The sequence below is a fragment of the Natator depressus genome, chromosome 9 (assembly GCF_965152275.1).
Source record: "Natator depressus isolate rNatDep1 chromosome 9, rNatDep2.hap1, whole genome shotgun sequence".
NCBI classification, from domain to species: Eukaryota; Metazoa; Chordata; order Testudines; family Cheloniidae; genus Natator; species Natator depressus.
Window position 1 is genome coordinate 33,147,142 of NC_134242.1, and position 16,088 is coordinate 33,163,229.

General features: G+C 37.6%; 1 protein-coding gene across 2 annotated transcripts in view; it reads left to right on the top strand.

Moving 5' to 3' along the window:
* The window catches only part of DNER (delta/notch like EGF repeat containing), a 267,056-nt gene that overhangs the window by 191,037 nt on the left and 59,931 nt on the right, over positions 1 to 16,088 (top strand). For both annotated transcript variants that reach the window (XM_074963860.1, XM_074963861.1), the window contains exons 6-7: positions 5,184 to 5,337; positions 13,666 to 13,779. In XM_074963860.1, the coding sequence (XP_074819961.1) occupies positions 5,184 to 5,337; positions 13,666 to 13,779 (268 nt within the window). The remainder of the gene's footprint in view (positions 1 to 5,183; positions 5,338 to 13,665; positions 13,780 to 16,088) is intronic.

Here is a 16,088-nt window from a genome sequence, read left to right on the forward strand (position 1 = left end):
TTAGATGTTCTAAGTAAATAAAAGGGAAAATGAAACAAAGAAAGAAAGGAGATTAAAGCTCACTGATACAGACTTTCTAGAGGCACAACCTAGTTTCTCATAACTACAACACTACTGCCTCTAGGAAGCAGTAGTATTAACTGTATTAATTGTATTTCCAGTTGCACAAGTGCAGGTACTGGAAATACAGCATTAATGCTTCTTTTAAATCTGCTAGATTCACTGATTTCATATTTTAAAATAAACAAACCAAGCAGAATTAAAGTAGAGAATAAGCAGATAGAACTGGAGGCAGGAAAATTCTGTGAAGAGGTAACAATCGTGCAGTGCACCACATTTTGTCTCTTGACTCATTTTGAAAAGTGGGCTCTCCCCACTCTGTGTATAAAGCCCAGTGAATCTCTGCTGATGTGTGCTCCTTAAAACGTAAAGATTTTTCCTGAACATGTTAAAAAAATATGTAGTTAGGTTTTTTTTTGTGTTTTTTTTTTTAAGTGTAGGGCCACACTTTGATAAGTCAATAAAGAAGGTATGAGTTATTGAATGACCATTTTCTGGCCTTATTATCCTGGTAGCAGCAGTCCTGATTTGATGATTAAGCCTAAACTCAACACTGAGAAACAAAGATGATCACAAGCCCAAGATCACAAACTGACTGTTGTTTAAGCATAAAAATCACTTGCTGCTTGAAAGAGTTAAAATAACCATGACGGATGAAGCTTGTAACAGATTTGTGTTATCTCTTCACACAAGTCCTCATCCTACAGCTTGCACAATGTGACTGTGTGACTCATGTTATCTGAGTACTGATAAACAAGCAGGGGTTTTGAGCAATTGAAGTTTGTCATCTTTAGGATTTTTTTTTAACAGAAATGAGCCATGCACTGATGTGTTCTCCACCAGTGCCATATGGAATTGAGGAAAAACTTATTCTGAATGTCACTACTGACTTACCTTTTGGGATTTACCATTTTTTATTTCAGAAGGTAGAGAAAGCTGCTAGGGGTGAGACTGTTCTATATTTGATTTTGACAAATAGGGAAGAACTGGTTGAGAATTTGAAAGTGGAAGACAGCTTGGGTGAAAGTGATCATGAAATGACAGAGTTTGTGGTTCTGAGAAATGGTAGGAGGGAAAATAGCACAATAAAGACAATGGATTTCAAGATGGCAGATGTTAGCAAACTCAGGGAGTTGATAGGTAAGATCCTTTGGGAAGCAAGTCTAAGGGGAAAAACAGTTCAAGAGAGTTGGCAGTTTTTCAAAGAGACATTATTAAGGGAATGAGAGCAAACTATCCCACTGCATAGGAAAGATAGGAAGTATGGCAAGAGACCACCCTGGCTTAACCAGGAGATCTTCAATTATCTGAAACTCAAAAAAAAAAAAAAAAGAAAAGAAAGAAAAAAGAAAAAAAGAAAAAAAATCCGACAGAAAATGGGTCAAATTAGGTCAAATTACAAAGGATGAATATAAACAAATAACACAAGTGTGTAGGGACAGAATTAGAAAGGACAAGGCACAAAAGGAGATTAAACTAGCCAGAAACATAAAGGGTAACAAGAAAACATTCTACAAATACATTAGAAGCAAGAGGAAGACCAAGGACAGGTTAGGCTTATCACTGATTTTATGAATGCCAGTGAAAATTAGGTAGAATCAGAGGCTAAAATGGGGAAAGAAAAAGTTAAAAATTACTTAGACAAGTTAGATGTTTTGAAGTCACCAGGGCCTGGTGAAATACATCCTAGAACATTCAAGGAGCTGACTGAGGAAATATCTGAGCCTTTTGCGATTGTCTTCGAAAAGTCTTAGAAAACAGGTGAGATTCCAGAGGACTCGAAAAGGGCAAATATAATGCCAATCTATATAGCCCTGTGTGGATACAACATCTATATCCATGGATATAAAGCAGATATCTGCGGAGCTGCAGGGCTCTACTAGGAACCACAGCAGTGACAGCAGCAGCGTGTCGGGCTGCCACTCGCAGGAGCCAGAGCCCAGCAAATTCCTGCCCGGAAGCATGTAAGTCGCTTGCACACACTAGCGTGACCATGGGCAGCTGTTGGTGAACCTGGTGCCCACCCCAGTGGCCAGGGCTGGGGGCAGTACAGCCATGCTGGAGGGGCTGCCCGGGCTGGGTGCTGGCTCCCGCCAGCGAGCAGCAGCCTGACATGCTGCTGCTTTCACTGCTGCAGTTCCTGGTAGATCCCTGCAGCTTTGCGGATATCCACTTTATATCTGTGGATATCCGCATCCATGGATATACATTTTTTATCTGTGCAGGGCTCTAGCAATCTATAAAAAGAGGAATAAGGACAACCCGGGGAATTACAGACCGTCAGCTTACCTTCAGTACCCGGAAAGATAATGGAGCAAATAATTAAGCAATCAATCTGCAGACGCATAGTAGAAAATAAAGTGATACATAACAGTTAGCATGGATTTGTCAACAACAAATTGTGTCAAACCAACCTAATACCTTTCTTTGACAAAATAACAAGATTTGTGGATAGGAGGAAAGCAGTAGATGTGGTATATCTTGACTTTAGTAAGGCCTTTGATAATGTCCTGCATGATCTTCTCATTAACAAATTAGGGAAATACAACCTAGTTGGAGCTACTATAACGTGGATGCATAACTGGTTGGAAAACTGTACTCAGAGAGTAGTTATCGATGGTTCACAGTCAAGCTGGAAGGGCATATTGAGTGGGATCCTGCAGGGATCAGTTCTGGTTATGTTCAGTATCTTCATCAGTGATTTAGATAATGGCATAGAGAGTGCACTTATAAAGTTTGCGGACGATACCAAGCTGGGAGGAGTTGCAAGTGCTTTGGAAGATCAGATTAAAATTCAAAATGATCTGGACAAACTGGAGAAATGGTCTGAAGCAAATAGGATGAAATTCAATAAGGATAAGTGCAAAGTACTCCACTTCGGAAGGAACAATCAGCTACACACATACAAACTGGGAAATGACTGCCTAGGAAGGAGTGCTGCAGAAAGGGATCTGGAGGTAATCACGGATCACAAGCTAACTATGTGAGTAAAAAGTGTAATTCTGTTGCAAAAAAGCGAACATCATTCTGGGATGTGCTAACAGGAGAGTTGTAAGCAAGACACAAGAAGGAATTCTTCTGCCCTATCCCTGGCTGATTAGGCCTCAGCTGGAGTATTTTGTCCAGTTCTGGGTGCCACGTCAGGAAAGATGTGGACAAATTGGAGAAAGTTCAGAGAAGAGCAACAAAAATGATTAAAGGTCTAGAAAACATGACCGATGAGGGAAGATTGAAAAAAATTGGGGTTGTTTAGTCTGGAGAAGAGTAGACTGAGAGGGGACATAACAGTTTTCAACTACATAAAAGATTGTTACAGGGAGGAGGGAGAAAAATTGTTCTCTTTAACCTCTGAAGATAGGACAAGAAGCAATGTGTTTAAATTGCAGAAAGGGAAGTTTAGGTTGTACATTATAAAAAACTTCCTAGCTGTTAGGGTGGTTAAGCACTGAAATAAATTTCCCAGGGAGGTTGTGGAATCTCTGTCATTGGAGATTTTTAAGAGCAGGTTAGACAAACACCCATCAGGGATGGTCTAGATCAGGGGTTCTCAAACTGGGGGTCGGAACCTTTCCGGGGGTCGTGAGGGTATTACGTGGGAGGGTCACGAGCTGTTGGTCTCCACCTCAAACCCTGCTTTGCCTCCAACATTTATAATAGTGTTAAATATATAAGGAGTGTTTTTAATTTATAAGGGGGGTCGCACTCAGAGGCTTCCTATGTTAAAGGGATCACCAGTACAAAAGTTTGAGAGCTACTGGTCTAGATAATCCTTAGTCCTGCCTTGAGTGCAGAGGACTGGACTAGAAGACCTCTCAAAGTCACTTCCAGTTCTATGATTTTATGACAAGGATCAGGTGATGGATTTGCCAAAAACAGTATTTCTGCTGACTACATACCGGTGTGTATGCATAACTTGCATTGTAAATTACTATATCATATGGAAGTAACATAAATTGTGGTTTTGGCCAAATCACTCTGCTTTTGTTGAAACTAGAGCCGTGTTTGGAGATTTGCCATCACTCACATGGAGCATATTCAGTTCTAGTGATCTGCAGATTTTGAAGGATGTAAAAGTATGTGCAGACCACTCACTCAGCAGAGGCTTTTGGCAGTCCCAATAAAATATAAATAATTCCAGGTTTTGGAGATATGTAGTGTTGATCTATGTGCAAATTCAAGCCTGTGTACTAACTTTTTAAAGAAGATCTAAATGTTATTGATTTCTGTTGAGTACAGAGTTTTGCAGTGTTTTAAATCTACACATTATTAATATGATTTTTTTCTTTGTAGGATACAGCTATTCATGTATCTAAGGCAAAGACAACTTAAAAAAAAAACGAGCATATCTCTATTTCCTTCTCCTTAGTTCATCTGCTAGTAATCTTAATGTTCCATAGATTCTTCTTTCAAAAATATTTTTATAATTTTTATAACTAACAACAATTATGTCATATTGTATTATGTATGTTTTAAAGTATGAATTTCTAAAGCTTTAAAATATAGTGTCCTTTGCACTTTTTTGTTATAAATTAAGATTTGGAAGATGTAGTAGAAGCCTTAGGAAGAAGAATGCTTTCAGATTTCTGTCTGGGACTTTGGCAGAATTGAAGAGGAGACTTTCCCTAGGGAATCTGTCCCAGGTTTTACACAAAACTGCTGAGGCAAGACTGTGGGCCCCCCTTCCTCTGCCCCTTATATACATGGGTGCATCTCCCATTACCTCGATGTTGATTATGTTCAGTAGAGCTTCTTATTACTTACCGGTACTTTACTAGTGTGTCTTAGGGCATTAATTAATAACACTTGCAGTTAACTGGAACACTACAGAAGAAAATTTTACAGTGGCTTATATATTACTATTATATATAACTAGCTTGCATATCAGGGTTCTGATCCCAGTTTCAGATCCCAGCATTCTGATCTCATTACTCCATTGAAATTCCCACTAACATTGTTACAAGTTTTGCCCGAGTAAGGGGTGTAGGATCATTATTTTAAGGGGTAACTTTACAGAGATGTATTTTTTACAATGATGTGTTTTTTAAACCTTGCTCAATGAAGTTAACAACTCAGAAATAAGCTTGGAAGTCTCGTAGTAATGGACACAATGTGTTTGTTCGTAGGAAATGTTTTACTGCGACTGTGAAGATCAATATATCGGTGCTTTCTGTGAAGAATTTAATGCCTGTCAAAGCAGGCCTTGTCAGAACAATGGAACCTGCACTGATGTAACACAAAAACATGATGGGAAAAATTTCACCTGCACTTGCCCTACTGGTATGTTTTACATGGTGCTTTGAATAATATATTTCTGTTTTAATATTCTGTGCATATCTTTTGCAATACAGTGCTTTCTATATCTTCAGAGAGAGGAAGAGAAGCAAGGGGGAAGATGATACAAGAACATAGGGGCTAGTGCTACAGAGACCACTAGATGTAGGTTTTGCTATTGCGAGCATTGTCCCAGTCGATGAGAGTACTCACAGTTATAAGAATTACATATAACAGGAAGAGTTTGCCTAAAACTGTCATGTTGTTTGCTTTTTGGTACACACTTGAAATTGTTCTCTTTTGAGTAACTAACTTTAAGTGGTGTTTTTCCGCTCAGACTAGTCAAATAGAAAATATTTCTATACAAACCGTGCAGCTGATGGATTCTTCACACAATTAATTTAAAATAAAATTTTGCAAAAATGTTATAAAATGCAAAAAGCTTAACTGAGTAATTCATCGTTTGGCTAATGGTCAAGTGTATGTGTTTTAAGTTGCTTAGGAATTGCTTTATGAGCATTTGTTTTTTAACACTTGATCAAATGAATATTGGCATCTTAATTAGAATTAAAATTAAACTAAATATGATGGTCATAGTTGAATGCCAGAGGGTAACTTCATGTAATTACTGTTCTGTGCTGGTGGAAAATCCTTTTTACAGAATTGGCATGATTGAATATGTAGTGCTTTCATGTCTGACATTTCAAAGGCACTAAAGTTCATTGCATAGTTCTTAGACAAACCACTTCAATAGGCATTTTCCAAAATTATTTTGATTAGTTTTAAATAAAAAGCAGACTGGAATAAAATTAACAGCAACATTCAGTAGTTTATTTTCATTTCTTATAAACATTTTACCTCACATTTCCAACTCTAGTATAGGAAATAGGAATGATCTATTGGCTGTTGATATATCAAATTATTTTTTAGAGCACCTAATACTGAGAAGAATGAAAGTGGAATTGTCTGAAAAAGGAAGAGATAACAGAGGGGAAGGAGAGATTAATATTAGAAGTTGTCATAAATATAAAGGGAAGGGTAAACACCTTTAAAATCCCTCCTGGCCAGAGGAAAAACCCTTTCACCTGTAAAGGGTTAAGAAGCTAAGACAACCTCGCTGGCACCTGACCAAAATGACCAATGAGGAGACATGATACTTTCAAAGCTAGATGCGGGGGGGACAAAGAGTTCTCTCTGTCTGTGTGTTGCTTTTGCCGGGACCAGAGCAGGAATGCAGGTCAGAACTCCTGTGAAAAGTCAGTAAGCAATCTAGTTAGATATGCGTTAGATTCTGTATTGTTTAAATGGCTGATAAAATAAGTTGTGCTGAATGGAATGTATATTCCTGTTTTTGTGTCTTTTTGTAACTTAAGGTTTAGCCTAGAGGGATTCTCTATGTTTTGAATTTGATTACCCTATAAGGTATTTACCATCCTGATCTTTCAGAGGTGATTCTTTTACTTTTTCTTTAATTAAAATTCTTCTTTTAAGAACCTGATTGCTTTTTCATTGTTCTTAAGATCCAAGGGTTTGGGTCTGTGTTCACCTGTACAAATTGGTGAGGATTTTTATCAAGCCTTCCCCAGGAAAGGGGGTGTGGGGCTTGGGGGGGATTTTGGGGGGAAAGACGTTTCCAAGCGGGCTCTTTCCCTGTTATATTTGTTAGATGCTTGGTGGTGGCAGTAAAAAAGTCCAGGGACAAAAGGTAAAATCGTTTGTACCTTGGGGAAGTTTTAACCTAAACTGGTCAAAATAAGCTTAGGGGGTTTTTCATGCAGGTCCCCACATCTGTACCCTAGAGTTCAGAGTGGGGAAGGAACCTTGACAGAAGTGGTTAAAAGTGTCTAGTTTTATAAAATGTATGCTAAATTTTGAAGTCAGTGTTGTGGCATAGAAGTATCTAAGTGTAGAATTTAGCCCAGAAGGATCATCCGTTGGAATTTTTGATACTGTGGAACATATTCTGTAAATCCTCTAATCATGAAATTCCTTTTGTAGTCAATGGAAGTTCCACACATATAGTGCTTGCAGAATCAAGCCCTGGAACTGTGCATAATATAGAAGTTAACAGTTAGTTCTGAAGATAGTTGAAACCTTGTGATGAAAGTCAGATGGAATAATCAATAAATTGAACCAGGAGTAATAGATTATTCAAAGTGGCCTTACAGCCAGCACTGTTGGCCTTGGAAGAATTGTCTCAGTGTAAGGGGATCTATCAGGGTGTAATGCAGGTATAGCAGCACCTACATCACTCTCCACCCTGCAATCTGTTCTGTTCATTCCCTCTGAAGCACCTGGCATTGGCCACCATCGGAGACAGAATACTGGGCTAGGTGGACCTTTAAGTCTGACCTAGTATGACTGTTCTCATGTAATCAAAGTAGGGGAAATGAGCTGGGCATCCATATGCCCCACTAATCCCAGGCTCTTGTACTGTCAACACGGGCTGTTGGCAGCCAGTTCAAGCTAGAGCAACCTTCTAACTGCTCTAACTTATGCTAGGATACCAACCCAGAAATTGCAGTATACAAAGATGACTTAAGGTAGCTATCTTGCATCCCCACCCATCATCTAAATATGCTGCTTTTTATGCCTCTGGATTTCCAGTCTCTCTCTCTCCCTTTGCTTAGTTTAACTATTTTGTATGTGCAGCCCCAAACTAATTTGCATATGGGTTTCATTTAATGACTTGAATTTATACTTAAACCATGCTGGAAATGAGATATGACCTCCCTATACAAATATATTCTTCTCCATTATATTTCATAAATATACAGACTGATCCAGCTGTCTCTTTTACGAGTAAGATATGTAAATATAATTACGTAATGCTTTAAATTCTATTAACGGCAAAGGACAGTTAAGAAGAGAAAGATTAGACTGGAAATGAACTAGAAATTGAGTGACTTGAAAAATCCCTACAGTTAAGTCATAGTGGATACAATGTATTCAGAATTCATTAACCATAAAATTGTCCGTAACTTGGAGAAGACACTTGAAAATGTATTTTTATATACTGTATAGGCATAAGCATATAAATACCTATTTAAATTCCTCTTTAAAATGTAATATTAGACTAAATTATCTTTATGTGAACTTATTTTGTAAATGGCAATTAGTAGTAATTCTCAAAAATTAACTATTTATAAGGCAAAAACAAATATCCAAATTCTGCTTCATGGATCCCACATTTTAGCGATGTGCAAACCTTGAGCCAAGTCCTTCAGTGGAGCTACTTGTTTGAGTAGTGGTTTGTGCATTCATCCTCTAGAAAGGTTCAGAGATTTGCTGTGGCTGGGCTTGTAGAAGTAGCCAAAAATTCATATATTTACCCAAAACTTGCCTGAAGTTGGGCCTGATCATATCATCCACTCACCCAGTCAAACTTCCCATTGAAATGTAATGCTCTAACCTTAATCTAAATCTTTTGCCTGATATATTGAATAGTGAAGCTCACAAGAAAGTTTCTATATGAGATTTCTATTGTATCCTGGCTTTAGTTGGGTTATGTTTCAGTAATCTCACAAATTATGTGTGTTTCATACTACTTGTGATATTTCTGATCCCATACAAAACAAGGAAGTTTAGAAACTGATTTTTTTTATAAAGTTAGCCAGATATCATAGATTCTTTCTGTGGCTGATCACCACTCTTCCCTGACTCCCTAAAAATAAATATATAAAAAAGAGAGAGCGAAGTTAGTGGGAACATTGCCATTGATTTCATTAGTACTAAGGCGGGGCCCATAAATATGACAATTCAGTCTTACTTAATTTTTCTTACCCTGCCTTGTTGTTGTTATCCATTCATGTTTTCAAAGATTTTTCGTTTCACTCTGATTCTTGTCTTGGACTTACATTCCTAGGCTCGCACGTTCTCCTTGGGGAAAATTCAGTTATGGGGTAAGTGGGTTCAACTTCATTGAAGCCACTGGAGTAGGACTCATTTGTGCCATTGAAGAATTTAGCCCTGTTTCTTCAGACATTTGTTAAAATGTGTTGGGTTTGGCTTTTTCGGAGGTTTTTTTTCTCCTTGTAAATTTCTGCTTTTGTTTTTTGAAATCTACTGTTTTTGTAGTAATTGGAATGACTATCACTGCTTGCTTCATCTAGTGTTCACTAGATTTTCTACTAGAACATATGTCAGTATATCAAGAAATGAAAAGTGGAAACTGGTGGTCTTCATGTTATTTCTTTGAGAAAAGATTCTAACAGATTCCCTTCACTGCATATTTGAAGCTAGTAGAGGAAATGGAAACTAAAAATAGAATATACTATAAACTCCTCATTTTTGAAAGCTTTCAGGACCCATTGTATCTGTGACGTACCATGTTGCCATAACCTTGCTACAAGAAAATGGTACAGAGATTTGTAACAGCACAAAATGTACAGGAACAAAGATTTTTAAAATGTGTCTGACTGACAAGCTGCTTTTTTGTAGTATGACTCATTTAGGAAACTGTTAATTTGCAGCACTCAGTATTGGCTGTTAAAGACCAAAAGAATATTTTCTTTCAGTAGAAGAATACATGCAATGTACTTGTTAATTAGAGGGAATATATTTGTTTTCATAAAGCTGACAATAAAATGTCATCTTTATGGTGTGATTTGTTCCAGGTTGTTATGACAGTCTCAGCAAATCCAGCTGATTCTTTTAGCAAGTTGCAGAGCCATGCAATTACATGTCCCTCATTTGACTAAAGTTTTTCCAATCACGCAGTGAATTCCAATGTAATTTTTATTTTCACAAACTTACACTTCTGAAGATGGCCATAACTGAAAATGAAGTAAGCATATTCACTACTGCACTGTGCTTCAGAAAAATAATCCTATGAATGTGAGAGAGAACTTGAAACACTGGAATATGTATATCAAAAGAAAATTACTTGGCCAACAGTGTTCTGTGGTTCCTTGTGCTTGTTGTCTTTTTGTAAGTGTTATGTTCATTAAGTGCTCATCACCATTGTCAGTTGTAAATACTGAAATCTACTGTTCATCCACAGTATGGGCATGGTAACAAACAGTTGACAGCGCAAGCTTCCTCTCATTGCTCTGCTGTGTAACCTAGCCCTGACCTAGACGAACCACCTATGGGAGATTCCTTAGTTTTTTTGTTGAACCTAGATGCCAGTTGTGGTGTTAATGCAGATACAAGAGAGTTATTCTGTATTCATGCTGGAGAACAGAGGAACAGAATTTGGCTCACGATACCATGTGAAAATTCAAAGAAAACACAGAGAAGAGGAAAATCTTAGAAATCTTACCTGGTGTAGAATTCTAGAAGTTGTACACCTTTGGGGCCAAATTCAATGCTGACTTACACCTATTCAAGCCTGTTGATGTAATTTTAAGTGTAAGTCTGCCCAGTAGGCTTTTAAATGTTAAACACTTTATATAAAAAATGATCCAATCAATAACTAAGGAATATCTATTCTGCATGAGGAAAACAGTCCAAGCAGGTCTAGTGCCTTCTGCCCCTATTAGAATTCCTGACGCTAGTTCCAAAATTACACAGCATAGTATTAGTACCTGTGCCTAGAAACATAATTATAAAGAGAGATGATGGAGAACCCCCCGTGGGGGATTCAGGCTATGACTATGTTCAAGAATTAGATTTCTGATTGAGTATATATATATTTTTAAAAATCTTGAAACGTTTGATAGGAAAGAAAGAAAAGAAAGTGCATTGTGTTTGATAAGACTGTACTACTTAATGCTAATGTAACTCTCAAATTCGAGTGCGGCCCAAATCATGAAGCTCGTATCTGGAAACAGATTCAGATCTGAACTTCTCCAAAGTTCATAGATATTCACATTTTGTCTCTGAATAGGCCCAATAAACAAAATTCTAATCCAGACCTGGATTTGAAATTCTCTAGAGTCTTAACATATAATGGTTTGGTTTTTCCCAGTAATAGAGAAATGCCAGTGTAGAAGGTGAAATACACATTTGGTTCTATATCCACATACCTAGAGTTCAGGGAACTTTAGCTATGCTGTTCTGGTTTAGACCCATTGGTACCTCAAGTATTTAAATCTATTTTAGTATATTTATATGTATTTATTCTCATATGATAACAATGATTAATCCTGAGCACTTTTCAACTGTAGATCTCATGTCACTTTACAGATATGGGCAAGCATTTTACAGATGGAGAAACTGACACACAAGACCCCTTAAGTGACTTGCCCAGTGTCAAAACACCAAGTCAGTGGTAGAAGGGGGATTAGAACTCAGTCTCCTGATTCACAGTCTTATGCTCGAGACATTAGACTACACTTCCTCCCACTAGTCTATGGTAAACTGATGACCACATATTGCCCTAGATCAATACACACAATTCCATTTGACATAACTGGGGATTGTAGACTTTGACAAGGATAATATATGGTGATAAAAATTCCTTTTTTTCTTTTTTACCACCAATTAACTTTAAGTATTTCACTATCATACTTGGTAACAATCAGGTGTGTAACATGCAGTACTTTTCTCTTTACACACAAATCCCTAGAGAATTAGTAGAAACAAAAGAAATCATTTTAAACATCGAATGAGAAATGTGTGGTACTTGTGATAGGATTTGAGTTTGGAGTATTTCATTACTTAGATTGTTATTTCCATGTTTAGTCCTTATTCTGAACCTACTATAATGTCTTCAAGCATATGGGAAAAAGCAAGTTAACAATCAATTGACATTATGGGTATATCTACACCATGGGGTAACATGCACTAATGTGTTCTGCATTAATTGGCCCATGGAGACTGTCAAGGTTCCTTCCCCACTCTGAACTCTAGGGTACAGATGTGGGGACCTGCATGAAAGGCCCCCTCAGCTTATTCTTATCAGCTTAGGTTAAAAACTTCCCCAAGGTACAAACTTTCCCTTGTCCTTGAACCCTAGGCTGCCACCACCAAGCGTCTTACACAAAGACCAGGGAAAGAGCCCGCTTGGAGATGTCTTCCCCCAAAATATCCCCCCAAGCCCTACATCCCCTTTCCTGGGGAAGGCTTGATAAGAATCCTCACCAATTTGTACAGGTGAACACAGACCCAAACCCTTGGATCTTAAGAAAAATGAAAAAGCAATCAGGTTCTTAAAAGAAGAATTTTAATTAAAGAAAAGGTAAAAGAATCACCTCTGAAAAATCAGGATGGTAAATACCTTACAGGGTAATCAGATTCAAGACATAGAGAATCCCTCTAGGCAAAACCTTAAGTTACAAAAAGACACAAAAAGAGGAATATACATTTCATTTAGCACAGCTTATTTTACCAGCCATTAAACAAAAGGAAATCTAACTCATTTTCTATGTAGATTACTTACTAACTAACAGGGGTTGTGAGGCTGCATTCCTGATCTGTTCCCGGCAAAAGCATCACACAGACAGACAGACCCTTTGTTCCCCCACCTCGAGATTTGAAAGTATCTTGTCCTCTCATTGGTCATTTTGGGTCAGGTGCCAGCTAGGTTACCTTAGCTTCTTAACCCTTTACAGGTGAAAGGGTTTTGCCTCTGGCCAGGAGGGATTTTATAGCACTGTATACAGAAAGGTGGTTACCCTTCCCTTTATATTTATGACAGAGACCCTGCCGGTGCATTCTAAAAGTTCCCTAATGCGCATTAATGTAATACTGTTTCAAACAACACTAGATTAAAGCTCACTAGGGAACTTTTAGTGCGTACCAGCAGGGTCTACACAGACCAATTAATGTGCAATACTTTATTGGTTTTAGAAATCACACCCTTATAATGTGCATTGCCTCACTGTGTAGATGTGCCCCACACTGCACTTGCAATCTGTCGCTTGAGAACTTTAAGGAGCTTGTTTTTGGCAGAATTTACAACTGTGGTGATCGTGTCTCCACATTTCTCACTTAAAATAAACAATCCTCTCTGAGGCTCAGAAGTGGGAACAAATGACAGTCATTCAGCATACACAAATAATTCAGAATGACTTTAAAGTCTTGTTTAAAGTCTCCCTAGAGGTTTTTTGTGTTCAAATTAAAAATAAAATTGAAATTCATTTGAAGTTCTTTGTGGTTGCACAACCCCATATACACTAATGCAGTTAGAATATTGCTGTTGGTAAAATACAATTTGATAGTATCACTGTATTTGAATTTTGATTTATGTTGCTGGAACCGAGGTTCTTATTAATTGAATGTTTTAATGAAAATTTGAATATTGAGAGATTGTCATGAATACTATTTCTCATCTCTGGGTAATATTATTCAAGGAAACTCACTTACTGCTATTTAAATGATATAATGGCAAATTTGGTAATAAAACTTTAATTTTTCTTCACTTTCTAAAACATTTGAATTATGATATAGGTTACACTGGAGAACTATGTCAGTCAGAGATTGATCACTGCAGCCAAGAGCCATGCAGAAATGGAGGTACCTGCTTTTCCAATATCAGTGGATTCAGTTGTCAATGTCCAGAAGGTAAATAGAAACAACTTCTTATTTTAAATCATACCTCTTATCAGCATTAACAAAGTTGGTATTATATGGGATATAGTTTGATGATGTAACTTTTTAGTTAAATGAACATATATTGGAAGCTCTATCTGACAAGACATCAATTTAAGTGGATAGAATTCCAGTTTAGAAATCTTTGCATTACCATTATTAATGATGTTCAAACCACATTAAGTTTCAGTGTATATGCTGAACAAAAGAATTCTCCATGTTCTTTTAATCTCTCCTATCTGGAAATCAGGCTAGAGAGCTCTTGTGAGAAAAGGACATAAGAATCTTACGAAATGTACAGTTGTTCCTGATTTTTGTCTTGTTCAGAAAAATCAAAAGAAAAGCCACCCTCTCATGTTATTTTTATATATCTGCTTCTGTTCCTAGATAAAATAGAAAGTTTATAGGAGTACACTTTTTTAATTAACTGAACATTTTCAAACCCTGAAAATATTTGATCCATTCTGTTTTTATTTGAACTGGTTTATCTCTCACTATATGAAAGCCTTGAAATAATTTTCATCAGTAAACACTGTAAATGTTAACTCTTAAGTAATGAGGACATTGTGACATTGAAAGCATATCCTTTTTATAACATCATGCTACCTGCAATGGCTGGTTGCATAAATTCTTAGTAGTGAAAGCTTCCAGTTACAAAGTGTTCTATTAGTCATCAAAACGAAACAATAGTTAAGGTTGTTGTCCAGAGCTAATCATATTTCCTCTCCCAATTCACCTATAGTTGTTTTTTATTCTTCTAATACTATCTTTTATACAGTTGAGTTTACTTTTAGGTAAAAGTTTGTTGATAATTAATAATCATTTCTCTTGAAGAAATATGAACCTGCTTAACAATGAAGGGTTATTTGTAATTGCTTCAGACTGGCTTTTCTCTTTCTCTGGAGACAGTTGCTCTAATGAGTGACCCACTTAACGGCTGTGTTGAATTGACATTATGTCAGCAGTCTTAACCTTACATTTTAGAAGAATTTTGAAAATTGTTTGTTGTATAAATAGTACCAGAATTCAATGAGACAATCATAAGATGTTGGGACTTAGCCAAATGTAGCTTGACTTCCTAATGAAATTTGTTCAAGTATCTTATATAATTAGCTAAAAGAAAATCTTATCAGTAAGAACAGTAATTAAGAAAAATACATATTGGTTAGATAATTTTTGCCAGTTTTGAAGGTGACATTCATTCGTGTGTATAATATAATTAAATACATGCTTATACTAACCAATTAGCAGTCCTGGGTCAGTTCCTTAGCACAGATCGGGTGATACTCCCCAAAGCTCTTAAAAGTTTTGTCCCCTCGTGACAGCAGTAGTGAGAAGGGGTCAGAGCCACTATCCACCTATGTGGTGGTGGCTATCACTCTGTCTCAGCCCCTTGCTGAAGGCATCATCACCCTGACATCCCCTGCTTAAGGAAAATCCACTTGGGCCAGGCCACCAATGAGATTTAGTCCTCCTGGAGGTGACACAGGCCAATAGGAAGACAGCAGGCCAGTTAAGAAGGCTTGCCTGCTTACTCTGAGTGGTCTGCTGGGTGAAACTGGGACAGAGGAGGAGCTCTTCTGTGCTAACCCAGCACTCCAAGGGCAGTTTGGGTCCTGGGCTTAGAAGTGCTGCAGTGAAGCATCTGCCTTTTACATTTGTTTGTTTAAAGGCACGGACAACCAGATTATTTAACCATTTAAAGATGGTATGCTGAGTTTACGGCACACCGCCCTATTCGGGATTAGCTGTCACACTTTGTAAACTGAAGCAGGGAGTGCCTGCAATGCCACACCCCAACACAAGGAGGTGGAACAATGGTGTGTGGAACCACTTACACCACACATGTTTTGTGCTGACCCCCCTTGAGCTTAACTGTTGCCCTTGCAATGTCCCAAAAATACCTGCAGGAACCTGTGCCTCTCCAGCTGAACTTACTCCTTTCAACCTCAGTGGGTTTGGATATCTTTGTGCTGCGTCCACCTGATCCTACAGTCAGGTCTGCTTCTTTTCATCGTAATTGTTATTTCTGCAGCTCTTTCTCTGCCACTAGCCCAGGAACATCATTGACAACCATTCTCCAGCTGCCAAAGATCTTGAAACAACTTTCATACCATGGCCTGTGTTTTATTTTGAGTACGAAGTTCTTTGATATAGTTTTTAGCACTTTGCCATTTTTGCTCAGTGCTTTGCTGTTTTTCTTCTTGGCACTTGGATGCAATTTTCTGTGGCATTTTTTGCTTTATCTCACTTTCTTGCTTTGCGTCTCTGATGAAGCCTTT